The 22,693-nt window shown below is 38.6% G+C and overlaps 1 protein-coding gene across 3 annotated transcripts in view; it reads left to right on the top strand.

Annotated features, from left to right (window-relative positions):
• Window positions 1-22,693, top strand: part of DNAH7 (dynein axonemal heavy chain 7) — a 235,229-nt gene that overhangs the window by 136,358 nt on the left and 76,178 nt on the right. For all 3 annotated transcript variants that reach the window (XM_070581701.1, XM_070581700.1, XM_070581702.1), the window contains 6 exons: window positions 4,143-5,015; window positions 7,058-7,287; window positions 10,578-10,908; window positions 12,891-13,237; window positions 15,149-15,329; window positions 18,433-18,618. In XM_070581701.1, coding sequence (XP_070437802.1) covers window positions 4,143-5,015; window positions 7,058-7,287; window positions 10,578-10,908; window positions 12,891-13,237; window positions 15,149-15,329; window positions 18,433-18,618 — 2,148 coding nt within the window. The remainder of the gene's footprint in view (window positions 1-4,142; window positions 5,016-7,057; window positions 7,288-10,577; window positions 10,909-12,890; window positions 13,238-15,148; window positions 15,330-18,432; window positions 18,619-22,693) is intronic.

Raw genomic sequence — 22,693 nt, 5'->3', positions numbered from 1 at the left:
TCAGAACAAAGACCTGTGGCCTGTAAGACCTTGTATGTGCAGCTCTCCCTCCCTCCCCTCAGGCTGCGTCCTGCTCTCACCCACCTTCACCCTTCACCAGCAGCGCAGGCCTCCTGGGCTGTTCTCTCTGCCTGCAACGCTGTTCCCCAGATACTGATCCTCTGGGCCAGCTTCCTCTTGCCTTTGATCAAATCTCTCCTTCTCGATGAGGCCCACACTGACCGCCCTATAGAATACTGCAGCCTCACATGCCACTAGCAGTTCCAGTCTTTCTTGACTTGCTCTGTTTTTCTTCTTTCCATAACATTGGTCAACTTCCAACGTGCCACAGAAGTCATGTGTTGTGTTTATTGTGCACCTCCCTCAGACAGCACGCAAGCTCTGTGAGGGCAGAGATTTCTTTTTTTTCTCACTGATTATCCACAGTGCTGAGAACAGTGCTAGACACGTTGTTTTCAACATTTCAAAAAATATGAAATGATTGAACTCAACACTCTCATTTGTGCTCCATTTCTGTTCACTCAAAAAAGATTTCTTAAGGGTCTAATGAATGTCAGCCACTACTTTAGGGCTTTTTCCTTTCCAGACACTTTTGCCAAACTAGAAGTCCTAATATAATTTTACTAAAGAGATTTCAAAGTATAAAACTGGCTTACTATTTTGCATTCCCTTTGGCTTCTGCATGGCGCTCCAGCGCTAGTCTGTATAACATCTGGTTGGCTTGTTAAATATAGATATTCTGCACAAACAACCAAAGAAAAGAAAAAATATATAAATTCAATTTCATCAAAGTTAAACATTTCATGCTTTGAAGGATGCTATCTAGGAAGGAAAAGACAACCCATGGAATGGGAGAAAATACTTGTAAATCATATATCTGATGAATGTCTACTGTCCAGAATACATAAAGAACTATTACAACTCAACAGTATCAGATAAATAACCCAAAATAAAAGTGGGCAAAGGTTTGAATGGACGCTTCTCCAAGGATGATATAGAAATGGCCAATAAGCACATGAAAAGATAGTCAACATCATTATGCATTAGGAAATTCAAAACTGCAGTAAAGTACCCCTCATACCCACTAGGATGACTGTAATCAAAAAGACAGATAATAGGGCCAACCCTGTGACCTAATGGTTAAGTTCAACGTGCTCCGCGTGGGTGGCCTGGGTTCAGTTCCTGGGCGTGGACCTACACTACTCATCGGCCGCCATGCCACCACATACAAAATAGAGAAATATTGGCATCTGTTAGATCTATTAACAGAGCTAACATCTGTTAACTTAGGGTGACTCTTCCTCAGCAAAAAAAGATAGATAATAATAAATGTTGGTGAGGATGATGGAGGAATTGGAAGCCTCATAATTGCTTGTGCAAATGTAATATGGTGCAGCTGCTTTGGAAAACAGTTTGATAGTTCCTCAGAATGTTAAACATAGAGTTAGCATATGACCCAGCACTTCCACTCCTTCCAGGAGAATTGAAAACATATGTCCACACAAAAATTTGTACACAAATGTTATTAGCAGAATTATTCATAATAGCCAAAAAGGGGAAACAACTCAAATGTACGTCAGCTGATGAATGGACAAACAAAATGTATATGTGTGTATACACACACACACACACACAATGGAATTTTATTCATCTCTAAAAAGAAATACTGATACATGCTACAACATGGATGAACCTAGAAAACATGCTGAGTGAAAGAAGCCAGACCCCAAGGGCCACATATTATGTGATTCCATTTATATGAAATGTCCAGAACAAGCAAATCCATGGTGACAGAAAGTAGATGAATGGTAGCCATGGGCTGTGCTGGCAGAGGGGAGGATAATAAGGAGTGACTGCTAGTGGGTACAAAGATTCTTTTTGGGGTGATGGAAAAGTTCTAGAATTAGATAGTGGTGGTGGTTGCACAACTTTGTGAATATTCTAAAAGCCGTTGAATCACATTCTTTAAAAGAGTAAATTTTACATGTGAGTAATATATCAGTTAAAACAATCTGTAATCAAGGCTTTGAGGCAAATCAATTCAAAGCACAAATACAATATAAATATGCCAGAAATGACCTCCCTTGCAATAATTTAGATTTATAATAGAAAATTTTACATGCCTGCTTTTAAAAATGTAAGACATGCTGATAGAATAATAGTCCCCTGGGGCGGAGGGAGGAGGACAGACATCAACAGAAGTGAGAATGAGGGAGCCTGCCAAGGTGCTGGGAATGTTCTAGATCTTGATCTTGGTGGTAGTTACATGGCTGTATAAATGTTTAAAAAGTCTTGGAACCTTACCCTTAAGATTTTTGTAAGTTATATACGGAAATGAAGAAAGAAAAAAGAAAGGATAATCTCAGGCACTGTCCTCAAATCGTTCAAGTCAGCAAGTCCAGAGTGGGGCCCTGGAATCTGCATTTTAGCAAGTACCTCAGATGATTCAATGCAGATGTGTTGACGATCTTTGAGGAAACATTGCCTTAGGTTTTGCGAAATTGCCAGCTAGATAATAATATACTTGATTCATGCTTAGGCTGATGCCTGATATGTGAGGTTGGCTCAATTTAGTTCCTTCCTCTCATAGGAATATTGTATGAGGTCTTTGGTACCTCAGTGCAAGGGGGTGACTATTGGCATATGTGGGGAATCTAGATTATCCTGTAGAGAAATAGCTTTTAAACTGGTTGGAGTGGAGGACTGGGGGCAACTTAAATCATTTGCCTCTACAGCCACTAGTACTAGAAAAAGGGATAATACTATTATGTCATCAACTTGACAACAGTGAAAACACTACAGTCATTATTCTTGAACACCATTATGCTGAATCCAAGGCAGGATGTAATAGTTATATTTATCAGTTCTATAGTGTTTCCACATACGTTGTCATTCTATTTTTGCCATATGAGATTTGTAAGGTAGGTATTAACTACTTCCGCTTTATAGGTAAAGATGCTGGTGCAGACAGGTTTAAGTAATTTGCCCAAAACGGCATAGCAGGGTCAGGACTCAAAGTCAGAAGTTTTGCCAACGAAAATCTACATTGCTCATGTCGCATGTGTGTGAGTCTGCTAGTGCTGCCGTAACAGAAATACCACAGACTGAGTGCCTTAAACAACAGAAATTTCCTCACAGCTCTGGAGGCCAGAAGTGGAAGATCAAGGGGCCGTTAGTGCTGGTTTCTGGTGAAAGCTCTCCTCCTGTCTTACAGACGGCCGCCTTCTCACGGTGTCCTCACACAGCCTTTCCTCCATGTGCCCGCAGAGAGGGAGCCAGAGCTCTGGTGTCCCTTCCTCTTCTTTTAAGGACACCAGCCCTATTGGACTAGAGCCCCAACCTTATGACTTCCTTTGACCTTAATTACCTCCTTAAAGCACTTCTCTCCAAATACTGTCTCTTTGGGGCGTTAGGGCTTCAACACATGTATTTTTGGAGGATAGAGTTCGGTCCAAACAGACAGTAATGACGGGACACTCATAACACTTTGAGGAAATAGTTAATTAATGTAGCAAGGCTGATTAACTAATTCTTGCAGCTCCATAACCTGTGCCTATAATCAGAGATTTAGTAGGTTGCTCTCTGCAATGACTTACAGCAAAAATAATTATCAAATGTCCAAAACAAACTTCCCCTCCATGTAAGACATTCTCTCTTTTTCTAGAAAATGTGCTTTTTAAAAAACAAGTAATATCTATTGATTTCCCAATAATTTTCAAAATGTTATCTGGCTTGGAAAAAGGAAATCACCGTAGGGGAGTTGGAGACCCCTAGGTACCAGTGCCCAGCTCTGTTATCCATGGTTGAGTGACCCGCAAGGCCGTCACTCACCTTCTCTCGTCCTTGTCTTTCTTTCTCTAGTCCTTAGTACTCTTCGCATTTCTACAGTCTGCTTCAGTCCCCCCAAATTACCTTTATTTACTGACAACAATGTAGCTGTGTATTATGCCAAATATATATGATCAAAACTAATATTTAAAACAAACATTATTATGAGTCAGTCATGATTGTTTGGACATGCTTTTAATAAGCCCACAGAAATTTTCTGAGAGTGCTTTGTATATTACTTGAGGTTAGCACAGAAATAAAACTAAAAAAATAGAAGAATCAGTTCCTAAAGCTGCTTTTTAATTACTATACAGGTCCTTAGAGTGTATTATGATCGCCTTCTGGATAACTCAGACAGAAGTTGGCTTATCAACTACATTCAAGAAATTTTGAAACAATATATGCATGAAGATTTTCATGAGCTTTTTCGAAGTTTGGATTTTAATAATGATGGAATAGTGGAAGAAGATGATTTACGCAGCTTAATGTTTTGTGATTTCCATGATCCCAAGAGGGAGGATACCAACTACAGAGAAATTGCAGATGTGGATAATCTTCGAGTGATAGTAGAAGCTCACCTGGAAGAATACAACAACATAAGCAAAAAAACCATGAACCTTGTCTTATTCCGATTTGCCATAGAACACATCAGCAGAATTTCCAGGATCCTGAAGCAGCCTCGCAGCCATGCTCTTCTGGTTGGTGTTGGAGGGAGTGGAAGGCAGTCTGTCACTAGATTAGCTGCCCACATGGCTGATTATTCAGTTTTCCAGGTTGAAATCACCAAGGGCTATGGTACCGCTGAGTGGCGTGAAGATTTAAAAGTGATCTTAAGGAAGTGTGCTGAAGGTGAGGTGCAGGGAGTCTTCCTGTTTACAGATACTCAGATTAAAAGGGAGTCATTTCTAGAAGATGTCAACAATCTGCTAAATGCTGGGGAGATTCCAAATCTCTTCGCAGTAGATGAGAAGCAGGAAATATGTGAAAAGATGCGTCAGTTGGATCGCCAACGGGATAAAACCAAACAAACAGACGGAAGCCCCATAGCTCTTTTCAACATGTTTATTGATCGCTGCCGCAACCAACTGCATGTTGTGCTCGCCATGAGTCCCATTGGAGATGCATTTCGGATTCGACTTAGAAAGTTCCCTGCTCTTGTTAACTGCTGTACCATTGACTGGTTTCAGGTATTGCCTTGTAAATTTTAGATAGAGTTCTAGAAATGTTGAATCTCCATCATTATCATGACATTTTATAGACTTCCCCTAAAAAATGTAGTTTAGCAGAATTTTCTGATCAATAACAATGCACTTTATGAAATTATAATTCAAGAAATCATGATAATAGAAAGACATTTTATTTCTAGTGTCTATAGTCATTAACCTCAATATATTGTAGAAAGTTTGAGGATAAATTTGTACATCAATCAGGGTCCTGACAGGAAACAGAGAGCACACTGGAAGGCTTCACTGAGGAAAGCTGAATGAAGGACTGTTCAGGGAGGTGCAGGCAGGGTGAAAGGAACAGAGAGGGAATCGGGGAGCAATCAGGAAGTGGTGGAGCATAGCAGGAAGTTGTTACCACAGCTGGACATAAAAGGGCATAGGGAGGAAAGAGTTACTGGAGCTTGGAGCTGTGGAAGTAGGATGCCTGACAGGAATAGAAACCCAAAACCTAGAACTCAGTTCCTGCTAGAAAGAAAGGGAGGGTATAAATACCTCTACCTCTTTCTTCTTCCACCCTCCAATCTCTTTCTGTTAGCCCAACCCAACAAGAAGTCAAAAGGAAGAAAGCCAAAGGGACACTTTTTGAGGTAAACTACAGTATCAGGAAATACAGAGCACAGTGGACAAGGGTGGCAGGTAAGAAATTTGTGGGCTGTGGCAGAGATCCTGTGAGTGAGGTCCAGCTCACGAGCATTTTTGACCTTGAGGAATTTACACAGCTCCTCTATGTCTGCACTTCCTGCTGAGATTAGTTATTTCATGCAAAACATTTTTATTGAACCCTTGCTCTGTAGCCACTCTTATTCTAAAAGCTGGAGATGAAGAGGGAAATGAAACACAGAAGTCTTCTGCTCTCCTTAAGCTTACTTTCTACAGACAAACAAATTAGCAAAAAGTAATTCCATCATACAGGGTAGAATATAGGGAGTAAAAGGCTTTCTGAATAGGTGACCTTTAAGAGGAAACATGAAAGACAAAACACGCCAGTCCTGAGAGGATCTGGGCAGAGAGAATCAACTAGTGAAGGCAAGGGGAGCTATAGAAGGAATGAGTGGGAGAGAAGAGCAGGCGACGAGAGCAGAGTGACTAAGGGAAGTAGGAGAGTTGAGGGCAGAAAGGTGGGAAGGGCCAGATCAGGTAGAGACTCACAAGTTGGTTTTGGATTTTATTTTAAGTATGCTGGGAAGTCTTCGAAGGATTATAAATTGGGGAGTGTGCTGTGAGAGTGATCTTGAAAAGATCACTCTGGCAGCTGTGTGGAGCAGACAAGCTGGGAGACCAGTTAGAACCCTATTGGAATATTCCAACCAGATGTTAATAGAGAGGTGAACTGGGATAGTTGTAGATATGGAAAGAAGGGAAAGGATTGGGAAGCTCTTTTAGGGATGGTGCCTAAAGAACTTGCTTACAGGATGGATGTAGGGTTGAGGAAGAGGAGAGAGATCAAGGATGATTCCTGCGTTTTGACTTGAGCAACTGGGTGGATACTAAGTGGTGATGTTTACTAAGTTGGGGAAGACTGCAACCATTTTGGGAGAGATAAGAACCACATTTTGGACTTGCTAAGTTTGAGATGCCTGTAAGAGAAATCAAGAAGGTAGCTGGTCTTATGATTCTGGAGTTTAGGGGAAAGGATAATAACATTTACCTCAGAGAATTGTTGGGAGAATTAAATGAGAAAATAGCAGTAGTAGAATGCAAACAGACATAGACATTCCATTAGTTCAGTTCCTCTCCTCTTCCTTCCTCCTGAGATACTCATGAACAATTTCTCTAACCTCTGAACAAGCGATGAAGAGTTAATATCACATGCAGTACCTTCGGTCTCCCTGCCCTAAGCATGCAAGTACTTGGGGGAAGTTGCTCACGGAAGTGTTTCTCCCACCCCATCCCTTAGGCTTCACCCTCCACTTCCAACATCCATAAGTTGTAAAGGACTGCAGTAGTAACAGATTTGTATTAGTACCTTGGATCAAGTGCTAAAGCATTTATCTTAAATTTAGTCCTGGCCTGAAGATGCACTACAGGCAGTTGCCTCACGCTTCTTGGAAGAGATTGAAATGTCAGAGGAAATACGAGATGGCTGTATCGACATGTGTAAAAGCTTCCACACGTCTACCATAGATTTATCAACATCCTTCTATGTTGAACTTCAGAGATACAATTATGTGACTCCTACCTCTTATCTTGAATTAATCTCCACCTTCAAACTGTTGTTGGAAAAGAAAAGAAGGTAAAAATGAAATTTCATGTTTCTAAGTAAGCTGTGGCAGTTTTAAAATGTTTGCATGTACAAAAATGACATAGCTGTGATGTAATAGAGATTCATGTTATATATATACACACACCTTCAATTCATGTTTTTTATATATATATATATATATATATATATATATATATATATACCTTGAATTTATATATATACACACCTTGAATTTTGTTAAATCTTTAGTTGATTTACTCCACAAACATTCTTAGGGTAGGGAGCGGGTCTTATTCTCTTGTACAGGCACATTGCCTAGCACATCGTAAATGCATAATCATATTTGTTAAAGGAATGAAGATGTGCCACTCAGAGCTATAAGACCCCAGGATACTTTGATAATGGTATTGAGTAAACACTACTAGAGAGTAACTTTTCTTTGATAAGTAATTAGATAAGAGATAAACCTTCTCTTTAGGTACTGAACAGTTGAAACCCAGACAGCCTCTGAATATACATGGTCAGCTTTTCTTCTTCAAATAAACTTCCATCTGAAAACATCAATATAAACTTCAATAAACTTAGGTACTATAGAATGTGTCAATGTGAGTTTTTTGATGTCATTGAGAGTAACTTTTACACACAGAAAAGTTTATTCAAAAGTTTCTTTGGTTCTAAAAATTAATACTCAATATGTATATTATAAAGTATAAAAGCATTAAATTAACTGGAAAGTTAGAAATTTAGAAGTTTTAATGATCACTTTCAAGGGGGTCTTCAGTTACTTCAACTTTGAATGTTTGGTCATATTCAAAAAGTTATTTAAACGAATTTCTTGTATTGCATTTATAATTTTCCATTTTTTAATTTTCCTTTTGAGGTCTGATTTGACAAATCAAACTTTCCTAGAGACTTAAATAATTTATGAAGTCTAGTAAGTTAAACGTATACATATGGTAAGCCTGAAGTTCTTTTAAATGTTTTAATATTATCTACAAACTTAGTGAGAATTTTTTTGCTTAAAAACACACTCTAACTGTATCGCTCAATTATACAATTTACCTTAGATTACAAGGCTGATCTGTTAATCTAACAGACCAAATTCTTTTAAATATTAAAAAAACCTTAAAACATCAAATGTGCACAAATTCCTTAACACACAAATATTCACGCTGAGTTTAATTTTTGTATATTAACTATTGTCAATTCTAAACCTTCCTGTAGCTAACCCAGTCTCAGGTGTTTTGAAGCACCTTTTCTCATTGTCCAGATGCTGCCTGGATACGGTGGAACACTCCTCGTCCGTATTTGTAGCGCCTGTTGGGATGCCCTTCTGCAGCTGGGCCTCAGCGTTTCCCACTCACCATAGTCCACACCCCGGGTTTGAATCACACCATTAGTATTTTTCCATCTACCTAGTGAAATGGGCAGCTGCCACCCAAGGCTGCTACATGACTTGGCTGAATTTTGTTATTTCTTTGGCTATCAAGATTATGATCTCTCCATATAGATCTTATGATTTTTAACTTAATGGAATCTTGCTTTTTTTCCCTCCATATTTTCCCTTCTAGGAGGATCAGAACCTCTTGGAGAGTCTGATTGAATTTTGAATATCACTGATGTCTCTGTTTGAGTGTATGCTCACAATGTTTAAGACTGTCCTAGGGGCTGGCTCCGTGGCCGAGTGGTTAAGTTTGTGCGCTCCACTGCAGTAGCCCAGGGTTCGCATCCTGGGTGCAGACATGGCACCACTTGTCAGGCCACATTGAGGTGGCATCCCACATCCCACAACTACAAGGACCTACAACTAAGATATACAACTATGTACGGGGGGGTTGGGAAGGTAAAGCAGAAAAAAAAAAGAAGATTGGCAACAGTTGTTAGCTCAGGTGCCAATCTTTAAAAAAAAAAAAAAAGGCTGTCCTAACTGAAAGAAAGATTATAAAATTGAGATGCAAACTTATAGAGAAGTTGAAATAATATTTTCTAGGCACTTTTGGATATTCTTATTTGCCTTTCAAATTTTCCTCTTTTTTAAAAAAATTCTCATTTACATCAACTGGAATCCCCCCGCCCCCCACCCCGTAGTTACTCTTCCCTTAATAGCTGAAGCCTTCAGATCTCTCTATAGCCAGGTAGTACTGGAACCTGGCAGCAAGTTCTCAGGTCACCTGCCAGGAAACCAGTGGTTTAGATGACCCAGAACATTGAAACTGCTTCCTGCTGGCAGGAGCGAGACCTTTCCTGTGCTTGCTCCACAAGGTTCCAACTGAAACCGAACTCACGGGTAATATGGTCTCATGTATCCAGTCCCCTGGGTTCTCAGTCCTGTCAGATATTTTGCTAACTCAGAGGGAACCAACAGGTGACAAAAATGTGGCATGCCCTCACCTCTAAATTTGATTTTTTTCTGACGGTTTTTCAGTGTTCTCCTGGTTACCTATTCCGACTAAGCCAGTAAAACACTCAGTTAAGAGAGTGCTTCTCCCTTTAGACAATTAGCAGGCCGATCCTTACCCACTCCAGCCTACTGTTTGAAGAGGATTTCTAAAAGGTGTCACCTTTTACATTGAAACATTGTGGTATATCAAATATTTAAAATGAAACAAATTATAAAGAAGAATAGTTTTCTCTACATATTTCTCTGGATGATTATCTAGAGAACATATATGAATGCAGATAAAAATTTTAAAGTACATTAAAATATTATGTTATTTCTAACCAATTATTATTACCTTATAATCATTTTGCACCAAAAAAAAAAAAGTTGAGGTTTATTATCTATCCTATTTGTCACTTTTGTCTTGATAAACATTCCTATTTCAACATATTGGATACATCTTAAAGTCATTTGCCACCTTTGGCAACATTCAAAATAATATACTCTGAGCGTCAAAGTCTATTTAAAAGAAGTGATTATAAAAAGGTTTTAAGGACCCACAGTGTTGGAATAAACTTCCCAAGGTGCGTAGTTTTAGAGGTACACCGTTCATTTTCGTATAGGATACTCTTTGCCTTCTACCTAGTGTATAATAAATAAAAGAGAATAACTTCTGAATATATATTGTATGCCTAGATATTGTGCTAGGTACTGGAAATACAGAGAGGAGCAAGACATAGTGTCTGCTCTTAATGGAGCACATCCGATTTTCTACAGTTTATATTTTTTTAACAAATTGTTAATGTATGTGAAACTCTTTCAGACCACTTCTTTAGTTGTACCTTAAAAAAGCCTCAAAAGCTCAAGAACACTTCCTTTTTTTCTTTGAAGTAGGATATGGAGCCTGACGACCAACCTTGTTTTATCTCTTTGCTTTCAGTGAAGTAATGAAAATGAAGAAGAGGTACGAAGTGGGTTTGGATAAACTGGATTCTGCTGCATCTCAGGTCGCCACGATGCAAGTAGAGCTGGAGGCTCTGCACCCTCAGTTAAAAGTTGCCAGCAAAGAGGTCGATGAGATGATGGTGATCATCGAGAAGGAGTCTGTAGAAGTTGCCAAAACTGAAAAAATAGTGAAGGCTGATGAAACAATAGCAAATGAGCAAGCGATGGCTGCCAAAGCCATCAAAGACGAATGTGACGCTGACCTGGCGGGGGCCTTGCCGATATTAGAGTCCGCGCTCACCGCCCTGGACACTCTCACCGCACAGGTAAGAGCGCCGGCCCACTCGTGCCGGGAGAGGTGTCATCGCAGCTCCGGAAAGCGCTTATCACTGCAGGCTGAAACCTCTCCAAATTAGTCTCCACTTTGAATACGATGGGAATCATTTCAGACTGGCAGAAAGATTCCCTAATTCACCTGAAAGAAGAAATGCGTGTGCACGACTAAGACAATTTTTAAAAAAGAAGAAAGCTGCCAGACGTTATAACCTATTACTCTTTTTATTTCAAGAGCTTTGCTTAACAGCTTTGCACTACAATAATGGACAGAGGCGTAAGACACGTGTACATTTTGATTGTAAGGTGCACCTCTTTTTATATTTAGACACGTTTGTAATTGGGATACACCTTACAGTAAATGTGATCAAGTATTGTGTCAATGTGGGTCTGTTTTTTTTTTTTGGTGATATATAAAATAATAATATGGCTTACAATGTTATGTTTATAATAGCATGTCTTAGATTTGGTGAAATGTAGTATTAGAAATTAATATGTGAAAGGGGAACATTTCAATTAAGAGAGATAAAGGTGAATTTTTAAAAACAGAGTTGAGAATCTTGGCTAAACCTTTGAGTGGGGTGGGGAGAGAGTGTTAGATGCTTTCTTCACACCTTACTCAAAAATAGATTTCAGATTGAAATTTAAAAATAAATAGTTATATTACTGCAAAGTAATAGAAAATGTAAGTCAGATGTTTATGATCTTGGCATTGCCTAGGACCTAGGATTTCTTTGGTATGAGAAAAATCACAAAAACAAAAAAATACCAAGCAATATTGTTTGTAATGTATATACTCTGACACTCTTTTGTATTTTTCATAATTAATAAAATATTTTAAAAAGTAGTAAATTTTGGTACCTAAAACCCAACACATTTTGTTTGATGTAAGCACTATGGATAGAAGTTTAGAAACACTGAGGAAAAATATTTGAAATACATGGGAAACAAAAGATTAATATTAATATTAATTAATATGCCTTATGTAAACAGCTCTTACAGAAAGAGCTTTTCTTACTAAGAAAAAAAAGTAGCTCTAAGATAAGATAGTAAATGATATAAAGAAGTAATTTACAAGAGAAGAAATACAAATAGTCAATAAACATGAAAATATATCCTACCCCACTTGTATTTAAAAAAATGCAGATTAACATAAAATTTCTTTTGCCTATCAGAATGCCCACCAGTGTTGCTAAGGGTGTATGTAGCAAAGCAAGTACCCTTGTATACTTTCTAAAGAGTGACTTGTCAATATGTGTCAAAAGCTTTCAAAATAAAAGGCATAAAGTCTTTAATTCAACATGGCAATCGCAATAGCAAAAAATAGAGAAAAAGCATAGATAGGGTATTAGAATTATGACTCCTATCTATACATCAGAAGACTGTAAATGTTTATGTTTGTAAATGTTTTCTAGCATGGAAAGGATATTTACTATATATTGTTATTGAAATAGGACAGGTTTTAGAACAGCATATATGTTATGTATACTGTGATTCTATTGGTTAAAATATGGCATATACACTGGTTTGCAGGATATACACATAGAAAAATATATGGAAGAATGTAAATGAAAAAGTTTACACTATATCATAGGATTATAGGAGACCTTCATATGTATAATTTCTCTGGATTTTTCTAATGTTGGCATCTTATTATTTTTATAGTTTTTAAGAAGCTGCAAAACTCTTACTTTGTGACACCCAAATCTCTCCTTTATGTATTTTTGAAGTACACTTCATGTCATAAGTAATCTCACATAGGGTATCTTTCTATAATTCTTTTTTGTTTTAAATTTTTCCTTTGGGACAAACTTCTCAATGCTTCTTGATGCAGTAGGATCACTGTCACTCTTTCCACCCACTGGACAGAGGGAGTTTCTATAGCTTATGGCTTAGTTTGAAATTAGCAACCAGTGACAAGTTATATATAAACAAACAATTCTTTTTTTAGTAATGAGCTTGTTGTTGTTTTAAGGACATTACTGTGGTAAAATCCATGAAGAGTCCTCCCGCTGGCGTCAAGCTCGTCATGGAAGCCATATGCATCTTGAAAGGCATCAAAGCAGACAAAATACCAGACCCCACAGGTTCAGGCAAAAAAATAGAGGATTTCTGGGGTCCAGCTAAGAGACTTCTTGGTGACATTAGGTTTCTACAGTCACTTCATGAGTATGACAAGGACAGTATTCCTCCAGCTTATATGAATATCATAAGAAAAAATTATATTCCAAATCCAGATTTTGTTCCAGAAAAGATTAGAAATGCTTCCACAGCAGCTGAAGGTCTGTGCAAATGGGTCATAGCAATGGATTCGTATGATAGGTAAGGACTGACAGAGAGAAAACTAACTGATAGGTTTTATTTTCAGGTTTGGTCAGTTAGGCAATATGAAACTTAAAAGCTACATAGGTGAGAGGCTCCTCAGAAAATTATGTCTAATTCTTGCTACGTGTTTACGTATTTACTGGAGGCAAGAATATACCAATTAAATAATATAATACTTTTTGGACTTGGGAACCCTTTACACTCCTAAAAATTGTTGAAGACCCCCAAAACTTTTGTTTATCTACCATATTAGAAATTAAAACTGAGAAATATTTAATTCATTTTAAAATAGCAACAAAAAAATGGCATAAATAACATTTTATTTTTAGAAAACCCACACTTTCGAAACAAGTTGTGCGAAGAGTGGTGATATTTTATATTTTTGCAAATCTCTTTAATATGCAGTTTAATGAGAGACAGCTGGACTCTCAAATCTGCTTCTTCGTTCAATCTGTTGCAATAGATTGCTTTGACTGAAGTGTGTAGGGGAAAAAGACGAATCCTCTACCCTTGGGGTCGTTTTGGCTGGGCTATGAATTAAACTGACATGAGACAGAACAACAGAAGAAAATCAAACAAAGCTTTATAACGTGTATCCATGGGAGAGACCCAGGAAAGCTGAGCCACTCGCCAAAATGGCAGAGGCTGCTCCCTTAAGTACCATCTTTGCTAAAGACAGAGGAGGGTGCTGGGGGTAGTGTTTTGGGGCTTCAAAGGGGAGGAAGGCAATTCACATGGAGATGGAAAAGCAGATGTTTGGTAGATAAGAATGGGCCGAGCCAGGACCCTCACAGTCTATGATACCCAGGGTTATTTCTGGTGATGGCCTGTCCTGGGGACAGGCCTTTTATCTTAAATTCTTTTAGGCAGTTAGGGGGGCAGGTCAAAGTTTTTTTCAGAGTCTTTTTTTCTTAAAAATAATCAAGCCAAAGAGACATATTTTGAGGTGGTCAATTCTGATCCCCACAAGTGTATGAAGGAAATACAGCCTCTCAGTGAGGTTTAGCTGGACAAGGGAGGACCTCATGGACTCCTTGAAGAGGAGGGGCCGTGTCCCAGACCGCATTTTGAAAACCGCTGGTATAATAGTATTCCTTGTGAGACAAGGAGCCTTTCTTTGGTGATTGTATGAGAACCATTTATATGATATACCAGAGTAAAAAATATTGGTCGTTTCTTCAAAAAGCAGGATGTCATTCAAACTCATACACAATTTGGATCATTGTACATATGTATTACACACTATATATTTTTTTGCCCATTATATATTATGCTATTGATAAATTTTAATTTCATATTTTATCATTTGTTTGGAACGAGTACTTGACTGACTTCGTTTTCCAGATAAAGAGAAGAGAATTTAGATCCATTCTTTTGCCTCTATGTCCCTTTTATTACCAAAATACGTATTTGTAAGATAGCTGGTTTTAGTTAAGGGTATATTCTGAAAGGTTTTTTAAAAAGCAAAATGATGTAGATTAAATACCTTCCTTTCTCCTCATCAGAATTAAGCCTTAATGAATTTGGCTAGTTTCTATAAACATTGTAATATTCTCCATGAATATGCTATTCTCCTTTTGCAAAATCACCAAAATTTACACTGGCTAACAATTGAATATTTTATTTTAGGTAGAAAAATTATTGAAATAATTTTTCTTATTATTATCTTATTATTTCTTATTTGAAAACATTATGCAAATTTAGTATGTATTTTAATAGTCATTTCTTATGTGCTGGGATCAGGTTTGACTGATTCTTAGGTGAAATATAGAATATGGAAATCAGTATAGATTTTGTATAAAAATGTGTGTTGAGTGATAGTAAGGATATTAGAAAAGTAAATTCAGTGATAGAAAGTGCGCCAGAATGTTAAATGTATATTTCCCTTTCCAATTTTACTTTTTGCAGAGTGGCAAAAATAGTGGCTCCCAAAAAGATAAAACTGGCTTCAGCTGAAGGGGAGCTCAAAATTGCCATGGATGGGCTTAGGAAGAAGCAGGCAGCCCTGCGGGAGGTTCAGGACAAGCTGGCCAGGCTCCAGGACACGCTCGAACTCAACAAACAAAAGAAGGCTGACTTGGAAAACCAGGTATGGGGCAAAACAGACAAATATGGTCAAGTCCTCAATTATCATCAACAAGAATAATGTTTGTGAGCCAGCCCTGGTGGCCTAGTGGTTAAAATTGAGCGCTCTCACTGCTTCAGCAACCCAGGTTCACCTCCCGGTCGTGGACCCACACCACCTGTCAGTTGCCATGCTGTGGCAGTGGCTCACGTAGAAGAACTAGAAGAACCTACAACTATCAGATATGCAACCATGTCCTGGGGCTTTGGGGAAGAGAAGAAGAAAAAAGATGAAGATTGTCAATAGATGTTAGCTCAGCATGAATTTTCCCTGTGGAAAAAAAAAAAAGAATGATATGCACACCAGCACATAACACAGCAATCCTGTTTTCTTCCTGTTCAGGGTCTGGCAAGCTATGGCCCACCGGCCAAACCCACTGTTGCCTGTTTTCATACAGTCCACAAGCTAACAATGGTTTTGACATTGTTAAAGACTTACATATAATGTCATTGACTTATATAATGTCAATTGGCTCTTTGACATTATGTAAGTACCTACCTAGTGTCCTCGATTATGCCTCTTGGCTCACAAGCCTAAAATATTTACTTTCTGGTCCTTTCAAAAAAATTGCCAGTCATCTCTGCCTTAGATTACTAGAATTTTGAGCTAGACTATTTAAATCACTCTTCATGTTATAGATAAGGAGATGGAGAACCAGAGTGGTAAGTGACTTAGGTTATAAACCGTTCATGGCAGAGCTGAAATTAAAACTCAATGCCCAGGGGCCAGCCGTGTGGCTGAGTGGTTAAGTTCACACACTCTGCTTCAGCGGCCCAGGGTTTCACTGGTTTGGATCCTGGGCGCAGACATATCACTGCTCATCAGGCCATTCTGAGGCGGCATCCCACATCCCACAACTAGAAGGACCCACAACTAAGAATATACAACTATGTACCAGGGGGCTTTGGGGAGGAAAAGGAAAAAATAAAATCTTTAAAAAGAAAAAAGAGAACTCAATGCCCAGAACCATACTGTGTCCACTGAAAATGTTTGTAAGATGAGAAACATTCCTCTAACTTCTGTAGAGACACCATTTGCAAAAATTAATTGCTAAAGTCTGATTATGCTCCAGGAAAAAAAATGTGAAAATATTTTATAACAGTTAATATTTATTGAGTGCTTATTAAGTGCAAGGCACCATTGTTCTGCAAGCAGTGTGTATTATTTCATTTATTCTCACAACAGCCTCTGAGGGAGGTAATCTTTTTGGACCAATTTATGGAAACTAAAGCACAGAAAGGTTAAGCAACTTGCCTGTGGTCAACCCAGCTTCTAAGCATTAAAGGCTAAGTCTGAACCCAGGCAATCTGACCCTAATAGCTATGCTCTTTCCCACGGCCCAGACTGCCTCTTTCTCTAAGACAAGTACACAAGTTCTATATTTGTAACAAATATACGATATTGTGCTAATCTTTAGAACTGTGACCTATTATTGGGCATGAGTTCCAAGTGGTCAGTTTTAGTTTAAATAATATAACTAATAGGTATCTGGTTGCTCGCTGTAAACATTTTTCAACTCTGCTGTATGTTTGAAATTTTTATTTACTTTTTATAAGAAAATGTTGGAAGATTACGGTAATATAAAATGAATGTATGCATGTATATGTACTAAAAATCTGCTTTTGGAGGAGAAATTTTAGCTAAAGTGTTTTTACTTAGTAGTTTCTGATGGTAACTTTATTATAGTCTAAGACCTGATTCAGTTTATTGTAAACATTGTTAAAAGAAGAATGGATGAAGAGAGAAGCTAGGAATACAGAAGATATTAAAAGGGGTAAAGTTAAAAAAGAAAAGGTTTAAATTTAGGAAGTATCAAAAGTATTACCAATTACATACCTTTTGCTTTCTTTTCTTTTCTTTCTTTCTTTCTTTTTTTTTTTTTGCTGAGGAAGATTTGCCCTGAGCTAACATCTGTGCCAATCTTCCTCTATTTTGTACGTGGGTTACCACCACAGCATGGCCACTGAAGGGTGGTGTAGGTGCATGTCCAGGAACCAAACCCAGGCCAACAAAGCAGATCAAGTCAAATTTAACCACTAGGCCCCAGGGCCGGCCCCACCTTTTGCTTTTTTAAACCTATCTTTCGATAAACTCATATAGTATTTTATATCTTTTAATCTAAAAGTGTTTATTTAATATAAATATTAATAGCATTAGGAAAAAGTATAAGACAAACTGTTATTCCAAAGTAATCTAAATGTCTCTGCTTTTATCAATTATTTATTTCCTCTTTTCATGTAAATTATTTCATTTTGAACCTTAAGCTAACCCTTAATTTTGTTTTCTTCTAAAAATAATGATGCTAAGTCACTCAAAATTAAATAAAAATAATTCAGATATTCTCCTGAAGTATTTCTAGTGCATGGTTGAAATGGCTTTTCCCCGGGTTTGTCACCTTCATAATTAGCCTTTTTCTTTTTTTAAATCACATTGCTTAATTACATGTAATCAGATTTGGTTGACAGTCTTAGGCACAAAGAAGGCTCTCAGCTATTGACTGATGTCCTAATTTAAGGTTAATTGCAAGTATCTGAGTCAGTTGACGCAATCTAACAACTTGAAAATTGTGCTTTGTAGCTAAGCATAAATTATTAAAACTTTTAAACATTTAACTTTTAAAATTATCATTAAATCAACCAGAAGTTAAATGAGGAGAAAAATGTTCATAGAATATTTAAAATAAAATGCATTTAGATTATTTGAATAGAGGGAAAACATCTATATTTGCAAGAGAATGTGCTTTATTACTTAATTAACTTTCAGTATCTCATATTATAGGTCATTTCCTTAAATAGAGCTGTTCTTTGCGTTATATGATAAATATCCATTATGAATTTCATAAATTGTGTTAAAGTACACACTTTATTATGAAAAAAAAATTCTTAAAGGTAATGGACTTTCCAGTATTTAAAGTAAGATCTCTCACATTTTTCTTTTAGAGAGTTAAAAGAGAATTCCAGGCGTGGGTTTGTAATTAAAAAAATAATTTATCTCTGGCGGTAAAATCTTGCAGGATTTTTAAGTCATTCTCCTTGCGGACATTGATGATGCTCACTTCTGTTTTGAGGTTGACTTGTGCAGCAAAAAGTTGGAGCGAGCTGAGCAGTTGATTGGAGGCCTTGGGGGTGAGAAAACGCGGTGGAGCCAATCCGCCCTGGAGTTGGGGCAGCTGTACATCAACCTGACAGGTGACATCCTCATTTCCTCTGGAGTTGTCGCCTACCTGGGAGCCTTTACGTCGAACTATCGACAGGTAGGAATACTAATCGATTTCTAAGATCTCTTCCAGACCCTCTCATTACAGCCAACATTAATCTTAGGGATCTTGGTTGGTTGGTTGGTAAGTACGAGGAGCAAAATGTTTTTAAGTGATTTTCAGTTGTGTATTTTATTTTTTCTTTAAATTAGATTGGTAGCCAGAAGATGCTATATCAAATACTCTTCTAAAACGAATTGTTTTAGAAACAAAAAGATCTACTTTAAAATGTAATGAGATGGCAGGGCCTAATGATAACATTTCAGTTCCTGAGCAAGTATAAAGATATCAGGATTTGGGGCCCGGGAGGGGTGGCGGTGGAGGGTTAATCAGTTCCTCCCTATGAGTCTCAGTAATAAATCATTTCCAAATAACTTAAGAGACTGCAACTTTACAGAAGGAAGAGGTGAGACGGCCTGGAACCCAAGTGGGGCGCTGCTTCTTCCTTAGAAAACCAATGCCGGGTCCCCTGCTTCGAGTTCCCTCCCCTTTGATGGTCTCTGCTTGTCTTCTTCTCCCTGACCCAACTCCTAATCCTATTTCTTCTCCTCATTTTTCTTCCGCTTTTCAGTCCCTTCCTGAATGGGACCCAGTGTATTCTTCAGCTCTCTTTAGGAAAATTAAACTGGCATCCCACCCAGGACGTGGCCCTGTCAAAGCAGGAGGAGAGATTTAGAAAAAGTAAAAGAACTAAAAGAAAAAGAAAAGGAAGGTACAGAGAAGAGACAAATTCAAACATTTGGCAATACGTTTTTGTGTCAAGCAAGGAGAGAAAAACGAAACAACTCACCTTTGTCATTTTACAAAGCATTTGCTTGCACGTGGTCTTAAGTGAGCTTCACTTAATGTTGGGGCTTTCTCTTAAGCAGGGTTGATTCTTGAGGGCTACTGTTTTGATTTGTTTGTTTTTAACCAAACTGGTTTAAAATCCTCACATAAGTGGTACTTCTGTCTTTAGTCTTCTGGGTTCTGGTAGCCCTTGTCCTGGTGCATGACCTTCATATTCTTTTTAGCTTTGCCTTTTCACTCGTATCTTTGAATGACTGTCTATGGTTATGGTGTTAACATCTTATAGTTCAAATAGTTAACATTTAAGATGACACTATTTACCTAGTAATAGCCTTGTTTCCTCGACAATTTCAGACACTGAGACTTATAAAGATTCAGAGAATTGCTCAGGCCACACAACTGGTTAATGACAGAGCAGGAATGAGACTTGTAGTCACCCGAATCCTAATTTAGCGCTCTTTCTACTCTCCTGTATCAACTTGGAACAGTGGAAGGAGTAGTTGCAGCCACCTTTACCCTTCTCTCTTGGCCCCCAGCATACCCCTGGGTGTCTGCACCGGCTCCTGTTTAGTGTTCCAGGGCCATGCTGAAAGTGTATGAGCCAGTACCATTCCTCCCAACCCAGCCCTCTGACAGACTCGTTTCAAGGCACTGCGTCTTGCTGACACAGCAGTCACTCACTTCTACCAGAATGGGGGCTGCCAGTCAGACCACCACACAAATGCTTCAAGGGAGTGTTGAGGTCCAGAACTAAGACCTCAGAATTTAATGACAAAAGCCAAGTGACACTCAAGGTAGACACAAGATACAACCAAAGCTCATAGTTCTTTCTGTGAACTTAATCCACTGTCCCCAACCCTGGTTCAAGTAGCCATCCCATCCCATCTCATCTCCACGAAGGCTTGAAGGCAGTTTTGTCCCTTCTTTGCTTCACTATAGCAACCTAGGCTGTGACTTTTCTTAACAAGTCTTGAATGTCGCTGTTCCTTCCCATGAATTCGTTCTCTGAGTCATACTCCATAATCTCTCTTTTGTTTTTTTCCTCTCCTCTTAGGGCAGCTGGCAGTTCACATCCCATCAAAAGCTTCCCATTCAGTTCTAAGCACAAGGGTTATAGTGACAAAGTCAGTGCTCTGCCTGGATCCCTTCCTGGCTTCCTGTGTTTTCACATCCAACAACCAGCACCTGTGTCTCTTTTTTTGGCAAACTTCCCTTGGGTTCTTAGAACCCACTTTGCCCAATGCTTGGAGAGCTAGAATTGCTGGGCAATTTACTTCCCTCTGGCTCAGACCTAATGAATGACTGACAGAAGTTGGGGCATGAGAGTCCATCGCCCTTCCTTCTGGTTGGGACAACTCCAGGGAATAACTTACACTTTCTGTAGGATCAAGCTGAAGCCACTGCTGCAGAAATTTGGCAGATCCCTCACCTTGCTGAGGAAGATTTGGCCTGAGCTAACATCTATTGCCAATCTTCATGTTTTCACTTGCGCAAGATTTGCCTTGAGCTAACGTCTGTGCCAGTCTTCCTCTATTTTGTATGTGGGTTGCCATCACGCATGGCTAACAAGTGGTGTAGGTCCATGCCTGGGATCCAAACCTGCAAACCTGGGTTGCTGAAGCAGAGTGCTCCAAACCCAACCACTAGGCCGTGGAGTCAGCCCCCTCTCACCTTTTATTGGCTTCTTCCCTATCCTTCTCCTGCTTCCCCTGCATCCCTTCCTTAATAAATCACTTCACATAAATCTTCATCTCAGAGTGTGCTTCTGGGAAACCCAACTAAGATAAAATCTTGGTTCTTTTCTAGCATCAAAGTCCCAGGATAACAAGAGCCCTCAATAAATAGCTGGAACACCTCCCTCCAAACTTGAATCAGAGTAGTTGTCAATTATTCATCGACCCCTTTGTAGAGTTTCTGGTACTCTTTATAAGTGAAACACAGAAAAGTCCAATTCTCCTGGGATAGCTGGGCCCACAGTACTTCAACTGCAATGTCCATGTCAGTCTCTGAAACAGAATCTTAGAGTGCTGTGAGGACATACAAGCCCTGGAGTTGAATTAATGTGAATTTTCTAACTGACCTTTCCCTGCCAATAATCAAAGTCAAAACCGTTTTGGTGGTGATGGAATTTTTTTCACCAAGATGACACCCTTAATGGTCAGTTTTCCATTTCCACCATCTCTCTTACCACTGATTACCAGCCAAGGCCTTTGGCTTATATTTTGAGATGGTTGTTCAGAGTCCCTCATATTCATTTCAGTTATTCTCTGCTGTTGCCACACCCTTACAGATGTATAATTGAGCCACTTAAATTTTTTCTTAAAGATTGGCACCTGAGCTAACAACTGTTGCTAATCTTTTTTTTTTCTGCTTTATCTCCCCAAATCTCCCCAGTACATAGTTGTATATTCCTAGTTGCACGTCCTTCTAGTTGTGTTGAGCCACTTAAATTTTTAATCCAGAGTTCTCTGTGATAACATACTGTCAACTATAAACAGCATTCCACAGCAGCTATTGCTCTCATGTTCTCTACTTCTTCTGCATATCATTGGCTGTCATGCCTACTCCAGCATCAAGCCATATCTGAGAAAACCTGCAGACCTCCCCAAAAATCTGCAACCCAACAATAAAGAATAAAAACAATAAAGCCTAACAATAAAGAAATCAAAACATGCCAGTAGGAACTGCATACTTAGGAGGCAGAATCCAAAATGGAAATGCTCTCAGCTCCTCCTCCCTACATAGACACACCTGTTCGTGGTGTCAGCAACCAACCCAAACCAAACAGGAAAGCCAGGTGATAGTTATTAAGTACCGTGAGCGGCAAGGATTTGACCCCAGTGTTGGCCCTCTAGTGTTATACCTGTGGATATGTTACATCACATGGCAAACGGACTCAGCAGATGCAGTTAAGGTTGCTAATCAGCTGAACTTAAAATAGGAAGATTATCCTTGGTCAGTGCGGACTTGACTATAAGATAAGCCTGAAATATGTTTTTTGAGCAAGAGTATGGAAATGCCCAAAGAATGGTAGGGACATGTCAAAAGGACATAGAATTTAATTTAAAGGTACTCCCACTGGCCAAATCAGCAATAAATAATGATGGTAACGTTATTATAACTCATTGAATAAAATAGGAAAAGATGCGGGCAAAATGGGTGAAGGGAGTCAAAGGGTACAAACTTCCAATTATAAAATAAATAAGTCATGGATGTAATGTACAGCATGGTGACTATGGTTAATAATACTGTATTGTATATTTGAAAGTTGCTAAGAGTAGAT

This window comes from Equus przewalskii, chromosome 17 (genome assembly GCF_037783145.1).
Source record: "Equus przewalskii isolate Varuska chromosome 17, EquPr2, whole genome shotgun sequence".
Classification (NCBI taxonomy): domain Eukaryota; kingdom Metazoa; phylum Chordata; class Mammalia; order Perissodactyla; family Equidae; genus Equus; species Equus przewalskii.
Note: the sequence above shows the minus strand (reverse complement) of the source record. Positions and strands in the feature narration are given on the sequence as shown.